Below are 8897 nucleotides of genomic sequence, written 5' to 3' on the forward strand. Positions count from 1 at the left end.
TTTCCATAACTAGTTTAAAAACGAATATTTAATCTGTACTTTCAATCTCAAGAATCAAAAGATTTTTAAAAATGTAATTTCAGATGTGTTGGAATTTAACACACACCAAGAAAGTAATTTCGTTAACTAAAATTAATTAATGCAGCAATTTATTTAAATTAAATTTTACTAAGAAAATACTAAGAAAAGAAAATAATAAAAGTATCAAAAATTTAAAACACTGTTTTTTAACTTTTAAAATCAATATATATAGATAAAAAATATTTGTTGATTTAAATCAACGAACCCTGCATAAAAATTTAAGTTTTCAGTTAATAGTTAGTGGCCGGTAGACTGCTATAACTTAGTAGTACTTTTTCCTCAAAGCGAAAGAGTCGGTGAACAATATCGATAGGTCTTTTTCATTTAATAGCTACTTTTGGATAACTTTTTTTACTCAGAATAAATAATATTTTTTTAAAAAAATTTGTGAATTCAAAAAATAATCTACAGCTGCAAAACGTTAATTCAATAATAAAAATAATACAAATATGTGACAAAATTTAGTTGAACATACTGACTTTAAAGAACTTTATTTAAAAATATTTCGGGAGAGAAAATATACTTAATGTTTGAACATTACAACTTTGAAATATGTGAATTGTTAAGGAACCTTCTTTCCAGATAATTCTTCCCATCTGGCTTCTGAAGGATCAAAATTTTAAGTAGAGACATTAGACATTTTAATGAAAATTCTGTTTTCCTTTCATCATTACGCAATTTTCAAAAATATAAATAAATAAATGATGGGAAAAGTGACTGGTTGTCACCACTTTCTCTTGATATCTCATCATGTGAAGAGTGGTAATTTCCAGGTTTATAATCTAGACAATTTTTCACTTTAAATCTTAGAATCTGAAAGAAAGCTTTGACACTATAAAAAAAAGGTATGAATTTAGCTCTTTTAATTGACATGTCGGTACCATTTATAAATAGAAAGGAAACTTCAAACTACTGAGCCATAAAAATAATTTCAAAGTAATCTTAGTTTTCAAAAAGAGCATTAGATTAAATCATTTTAAGCTAAACAGAACTTGATTGGAAATTAAGACATTACTAGAAGTGTAATAGGTGGGAGGTAGGTAGGGAAACAGGATACTCTCTAGTTTTTTGATAAAATCCCATTTTTTTCATCAATTCTTCAAATTTTAACCAATAATAAAGCTTTTACTTGTTGTGAAATTAATTCATTTCTATATTTATTTATGTTCTGTAAAAATATTTTAGCTCTATTAAATTAAGTTAAAAATTAAAAGATCTGTATATTCATGGTGTATATTCAAAATAATATTTAAACAGGTCCTCTATTACTATTCTCTTATTTAGATTGAAATTATGTTATGAATTTAAATTAAATGAGAAAAATCTGAGCTAAAGTGGTCATAATTTTAAACAAAAAGAAGTTCCTGAAACATTACTCTTTGTTAGTTTTTAAAAGAAACGTACATAAAAAAAAGTTGAATTTTTAGCATTACCTCATTGAAAATTTGTCACTTATTACACTGAATAAATCAAGAATAAAAAAAAATGGTAATAAATTTTCATCAAATAAATGGTTCTAAGAATCAAAGAAAACTCATATTGATACAAAATTTTATGTATTTTTAGTATTATTACAACAAGTTAGTCAGTAAATCACTGAATATTTCATGTATCAAAATAATATCAACAAAATTTTCATTGATAAATAGATCTGGGAATCAAAGCAGTCAAATATTGAATCAAACTTTAAGATTAAATCTATTTTTAAAAATACTTATAAATGCTACAAAAAATACATCCCTTAAAATAAATAAAATTGAAATTTTTATTATATTACCAAAGGTCCATTAAAAATTTCTCCATTCCATAACAAAATATTGCCTTTGTCATCCTGAACTGGTTGCGGTTCTAAAGTGGACCCTCTAAGATGCAAAACAGATGAATAAAAACATAACTCAAATGATCTTTCTGAAAAAACTTTTATTTCTTGAAAACAATCAGGTCCTCGTGATTTCAACTTTTCAGTTAATTCCTAGAATCATTTGAGAAAAGTTTTGAGACATAAAACAATACAATATTCATGTATGGGGCCGTTCAAAAAGTACGTACAAAAAAATGGAGAAATTTTAACCCCCCCCCCCTTTCGTACATTACCGTACATAAGGTCTTACTCCCCCCTTAGAGTACGTACATTTTATTAGTCTACCCCTCTTTTTCATAAAAATTAAAATAATTATGTTTTAAATAAAATTCAACATTTATTTAAGGAGTGTGTAGGAAAATGTCAAATTTAAATTTAGTGTATGCTTATAATGTATGTACTTTGCATAATACCTCCCCCCCTCCCCATCGTAGGAAATAGCAAATTCCCTCCCCGCCTTTGGGATGTACGTATTATTTGAACGGCCCCTATATACAAGTATCATATATCCCAGAGAAGCCAACCCATTGTATAATTTTATTTTTGATCACAAAATAGCAAATTTCGAGTATAAATCGACCACAGAAAAACAAAATATTTTCTAAAATGAAAGAGAAAAAAATATTAAGTCTCAGAATTTTCTTACGTTAAAAATATTTCGCACTGTTCTCTTGGTAAAAATCCACCCTGTTCTTATACATGTCATTATGTGTGGCGAAATAAGATTTCAAATGTTACTGTAAAATCTTTAAAAAAAGTGTAAAATTGCACATTCTTGTTAAGATAAAGGCCACTTTTTGGGAAACTCATAAAAGGATACAGTAGTATCCATTGTAGAGTTGGATCTATACAATTATATTGCTACACTATTGAATTCAACACAGATGATGTTCCGGAATCTTCAAATTTATAGCTTTATAGCATGTTTTCAAAATGTTATAATATTCAAAATACTCTTAAATAAATAATCCTAACATTTCTTATTCTTAGTTTTTTTCTGAACGTAATTTAAAGTATGGTTCCTAAAATAAAACTTTTATTTGTAAAGAAAATATGGAGCAAAAATGTAAAATGAATTGTAAATAACAAATTAAAACTAAGTTTAGAAAGGGGTGTAAGTCAATCCCCTAATTTTAGTAAAATTTTGAAGGTTTGAAAAGCTGACTCACAAGCTAAGAAATACTGTAAAAATTTAATTACAGAATCTTTCAATTTACTATAAATCGCTAAAAAAATCATTTGTTCCAGCAACGCAAATAGACAGTTTCCTTCACACGGATTTTTATGTTTATTTAACATTGTTTTCGACTAAGGGACCATTCCTGAATGATTTCATACATAGATGGAGCAAAGAATATAGAAAAAAGAAGAACTCTAGCTCTTCAAATAAGTAATAACTAACATGGCTAACAGCTCAGTGTGGTATGTTATACCGGAAAAACAATTCACAGGTGAGCAATATACTAAGATACAGCAGAACATCATATATAAAAATATAAAAAACCAGCATATGTGCATAAAAAACAAAGCGACAGTCAGGATGTACGTCACCTGTGAGCCAGTTGTTGGATAACACTACATCCGGCCAACTGCCATTTTATTCTTTCTTTCTGTCTCAAAATATGTTGGCAGATATAATCAACATGGATAATATAAATGTATTTTCAAATAAATATCTTAATTAATAGTACAGTGCTGTTTATAAATAGATTAAAAATGCAGAACTAACAATAAATAAAAAAGTGAAAGCTATTCATTTACTCCCCAATCTCTCCCCCTCTCTGGTAAAAATTAAGAGGAGAGGAGGGTGAAAATCAGTTTTAAAACCTCTGCTACTGTGTCTCTAACTGTTGCTTTTTCCTTCATACACAGGGACCTAACCAGGCCTTGAGAGACCAGTTTACACTATATCTATCACTGCTAGCCTTCTTCCCCCATATATTATTCTTTGGATGGATGAAGGGTGTTAGTGAAATTGTGATAAGGGGAAAGGAGGGAACATTCCAGACAAGAATTGTGATATCACATATTCTGGATAAAACAAAAACAATTTAAACCAGCAGATTAAATATATTTATCTTATTTTTTTATACTTCTTAATTTTACATTCATTTCAATTTCCTGTTTTCTTCGAATAATTTTGCTTTCCATTCTTGTTGAATTTATTTTGTATTGAAACAAATTGATGCTGATTTAAGTTTATGTTAGCTCTGATAGTTAGGAAGGTAGTTAGGATTAAAAAGAAATCTTTGGTTACATTTATACTTTTAAAAAGAATAACTTGGGTCATTTTCCCAAAATTGGAACATAATTAAAAGCAAAAAATCACACACAAAATAATAAAAATTCAAAATAAAATTTTGCAATACTATTTTCAATTGTGCTTTTTTTTAATAAAACTTTATTATTATTGTATATCAATTATGCTTTTGATATGAATCTAAATCTTATTTCATATAAAATAAGTATACGCACAAAATAATAATGTAATGTTTGCTAATGCCCTTAAAACACTTAGTTAAAATTGTAAAATTAAATATGAAAAATGATTGATAATGTTACACTTTGTTTTTGAATAACAAATATACACCAATGTAGCACAGAGAAATGTAACACTTTGCAACAAAAAAAAAGATGATGTCAAAAATATTGAAATTAAGGTGTAACATCATTTATAGACAATCCCTAATATTGATTCATACAAAAATATGTATTTCACGTTTTAATTTAAAACTAACAGATAAATTTATTTGTTGCAAAACATATAAACACTTTAAAAATAATCATACAATTTTTGACTCAACAGTTAAAAAAATTAAAAAATTTATGTTTTATTTATTTAAAAATCTATGTTTTATTTATTTAAAATCGAAATTATTGATTCTATAAAAATTATGATTTACAATACAGCCAAATTTATTTGTTGCAAGTCTTGTCTTAACATAAGTTTAAATTTACAAAACCGAGATAAAACCCTAATATTACATCAACAATTAACTAAGTAAAGAATAAAGTTCATGAACTGTAATCATAAACAAAGTTTGTACATTTAACCTACAGTGTAAATAAAATAAAAAAATTTAAAGTAACAACTTTTAAACATTTTGTAATATTGCTGGGCCTTATAATTTTCATTTTTTGATAATTTTGAATTAATCAGGTACAATGAGTATCCTGATTTAGTAAGCGAACTTTATCAGGTCTTCATTATTCTCAGAAAGCGAATTCAACTGTATCTCAGAACTCTTAATTTAAAACTTTGCTTTTGAGTAAAATGTATGACATTGAGACTGTTTTTAGATTACAAAATACTGTATAACACCTCACAAAATTTAAAATTTTATAGGCTGATAGAAAATGTTAATTTAAAAGTACAACCTGTCTATACTTAAACAATAAGGTACAATTTTCATAATATCAAGAGCAGGATTTACATTTATTGTGCAATTTGGTATAAACTAGGGATAATAACAGATAAATTACAAACAGAGAACTAGAGCCTATATTTGGTTCAATCTAATGGCAGGAAAAACAATACTTTTTTGTTAACTACAACTATTTTATTACCAATGTTGTGAACTACTACTATTTTTTTTTTAAATACGGTGATTACAAACTACTTTCAAATGTTAGTCACTCCTTAGCTACTTTTAAGCCAGAAATTTTGCTGGAGAATTCCAAGTACACTCATGCTCAAAATTAAAAAAAAAAAAATTAAAAAAAATATTATTGAAAGATAAATAATTGCAAGAAAACTAGTTAGGATAATAAATAAATCTATTTATTCTTTATGAACTTTTGCGTTTCAACCTTCAACTTTTTATACCTTTCATGACAGCAAATATTTATTTTAAGATATGATAGAAAATTACCAAATATTCATTTTTTTTTAAGTGTTTCAAGCTTAGGTTAACTTATCAAAAAAAAAAAAAAATTAAGTAAAGTACATGGAGGACATTAATCTGAAAGAGTCCGCTGATCAGTTTTGCGTCAATTAAATTAAAAAAATTAATTGCCTTTGAGCCTTGTTTCTTCACTACATTAACGTTAAAAGTAGTTTCAAGGACCGCTAGACTAGACAACTTTAATTTTAAAAAAATAGTACACTACTCTATGAACTACGAAAAAAAGTACTGACAAGAATAGTTTCGTTAAAGTGTTAGTTCCGACCACTGGAATAATGATATTTTTACTTCCATAACTCATAATATTTTCTTTTCTAATAATACAATATTTAATATTTATAATAATATTTTCTTAAATATTGCTTTCTTAAATATATACTTAAATATTTTTATGAAAATAATGTATTGATAATAAAAATTGGCAATTTAGGTCCCTTATAAATAAAGCTTCAAAGTGCAAAACTCAACTCTAAAGACACACAAAAACGTGCATAAGATCAATTGCAACTGAATCCATTGCATACCTCTAAGAATTCAGGAGTGATTTGAGATTGACTATCTGATTCACCAACACGAGAATGCAATAATAAACAAATTCCACACATAACAATTATCAAATGTTCAGAGAAAACATTAAATTTCAAAACGTATATTAAGAACGATCGCAGCAATCACATCGAATGTAAACATAAGTGGCAAATGTGTTGTATCTATAGCAACAGATAAAAATGAATTTTTATAAATTATCGATTAAGTTTTTGAATTTTGCTTATTGCTTACATTGAGTAAAATATCTCAATCTCTATGAATGATCCGCAAAGCTGGGTCACGCGTTTTTGGAAAACATGGGTCCATTTAATCATTTTATTCATGCTATAAAATTTAAATAGTATGGGTCCTCGTTAAACTGTTCTACAGTAAAGTGCTCGACTTCACATGCAGGTCGTCGGGCTACCGAAGCGGGGGTGCCATCCCCTCTGCAGAGGATCAAAATTGCGATGGCATATTCTCCGGATCATCCTCAGGGATGTTTCCCAGACCGTCGCCAATAGCCCATTGTGCAGCTCTAGTGCGGCGTAAATGAACAACAATAAAATTTAAATAATAATATTCTGAGATAATAAACATAAATTATTGATAACATTTGATTATTTTAGCATAAATCATGAGTTAAATTTGCTTTCATTGGTTGTAAGTGCATTAAAGAAAAATTAAACCTTAATAAGATCCTTTGATAGAAATTAATACTCTGAAATTAATTGACACAAGACATTGCCTGATTAATTGACACAAGTAATAATATTGAAGTATAATTTTTCAATTATAACAATTGGAAAAAAAAGACACAAGAAATATTTGCAAGTGAAGTAGGTAGGTAAATACTTTATTTACGACACACTAGAGTTGCCCAATGGGCTATTAACGACGGTCTTGGAAACATTCCTGGGGATGACACGAAGACAGGCCATCTCAATTTTCATTCTCTGCAGAAGGGATGGCTCCCTTGCTTTGATAGTCTGACGGCATGCGGGTGAAGTTGAGCACTTTACTGTAAAACAGTTTAAAACTGACTGATACCGCACATCATCGGTCCCTACGCAGGCTGATCAAAGTGGTCACCCACCCGCTTATTGACCGCAGCTATTGATGCTTGACTTCGGTGTTCAACTGGGAACCGTGTCTTTGTAATCAGCCCACTGCGGGACACTTGCAAGAGAAAAATAATCTCAGGTATTGCATAAAACTGAAAAAATATCAGTTTCGTTTCTAACTTCATGAAGGAAAAATAAATAAAAAGTTACTGAAACCAGGTACAAATAATGCAGGCAATGGTAGCAAGATTATTCAGTCTGCATATCATATAACAAAATTTCGAGAATATTGATCATAAAAAACCTAAACGAGTTATTATAAACCAATATTCGTCTAATCCTATAATGAATTTTTAGATTGGCCCTTTATTTTATAGTAATTATTCAGAGGCTAGGACACATTTAGATTTCTGCAAAATAGCCTATATTTTTCAGCAGCTATTTGCTTAGATAAGATCTACATTTATAAGGGTTGACAAAATGATTACCATCCCGCTTATCGTAAAAGCTAGAACATGAAGAGAAGGAGTTAGTTTATTATCTTCGATATAACAGAAAATAGAAACAAAAAGCATTTCCCCTACTTGCTTTTACTGAATATCAATGATACATACATATTTCGCGTAAGGACCTGTAGTTGCCTCATTGCTTTGATTCTATTATCTTCGATCACGCATATTTTAAGGAAAAAAATAACAAATACATAAATAAAAATAGCAATTAAAGGATTAACAATTTTTAAAAAATAAATTATTTATAAAATCACATTGCGTTTGGGGATTCAAAGTGTTGAAATTAAATTGCAATTGTAAATAAACAGATCATTTTGAGAAAAAGAAATATTTTAATAAAGATTATAACATAAGACAAACTTAGACGGAAAAAAAAACATTCTATTGATATATTTTCTATAAAATTAATAATAAAAAGTTGCCAAAATCAAACGAACAAAAACAAGTCAATGCATCAGTCAGACTGCTTACAACAACCTCGATTTGCTGATTCCATCAATAACCTCCGGTCCTGGTACTTTATATTCTTTCACAAAGAACATATTGTTCATACATATCTTTTTTCAGTATTTAATGTGTCCCTATTGTTTGCAAAGTATAGTCTAAGTTTTATACAGTAGAGTTATTTTTTTTTGCATATTTTTTTTTTTGTTTTAATCTAAACAACGATGTTTTGTGACCGATTAAAATACTACTACTTCTTTAGATTCTCTTTCGCATTCATGGGTGTATTAAGCGCTGGAAATAATGGGTATGTGTTCATAACCCCTTATAAATTAGAAATATCAAAACAAATCACAATATTTCAGAGAAATAAAAACAAAACCCTCAAAAAACAGTCATTTGAATTAAACTTAATTTTAAAAAAACTTAGATATTAAATAAATAAATAATCATTTAGCAGATGAAAGAAGCTTTTTTCGATTTATTTTTTATCGCTGAAATG

The 8897-nt window shown here is 27.9% G+C and overlaps 1 protein-coding gene across 1 annotated transcript in view; it reads right to left on the reverse strand.

Annotated features, from left to right (window-relative positions):
- Window positions 1-6559, reverse strand: part of LOC107445063 (asparagine synthetase domain-containing protein 1) — a 22170-nt gene extending 15611 nt beyond the window's left edge. The window contains exons 1-2 of the mRNA XM_016059386.3: window positions 6372-6559; window positions 1859-2053 (exon numbers count right to left, since the gene is read on the reverse strand). Of these exons, the coding sequence (XP_015914872.1) occupies window positions 1859-2053; window positions 6372-6452 (276 nt within the window). The 5' untranslated portion in view covers window positions 6453-6559. The remainder of the gene's footprint in view (window positions 1-1858; window positions 2054-6371) is intronic.
- Between the last annotated feature and the right edge of the window lie 2338 nt (window positions 6560-8897).

This window comes from Parasteatoda tepidariorum, chromosome 9 (assembly GCF_043381705.1).
Source record: "Parasteatoda tepidariorum isolate YZ-2023 chromosome 9, CAS_Ptep_4.0, whole genome shotgun sequence".
In the NCBI taxonomy this organism is placed as follows: Eukaryota; Metazoa; Arthropoda; class Arachnida; order Araneae; family Theridiidae; genus Parasteatoda; species Parasteatoda tepidariorum.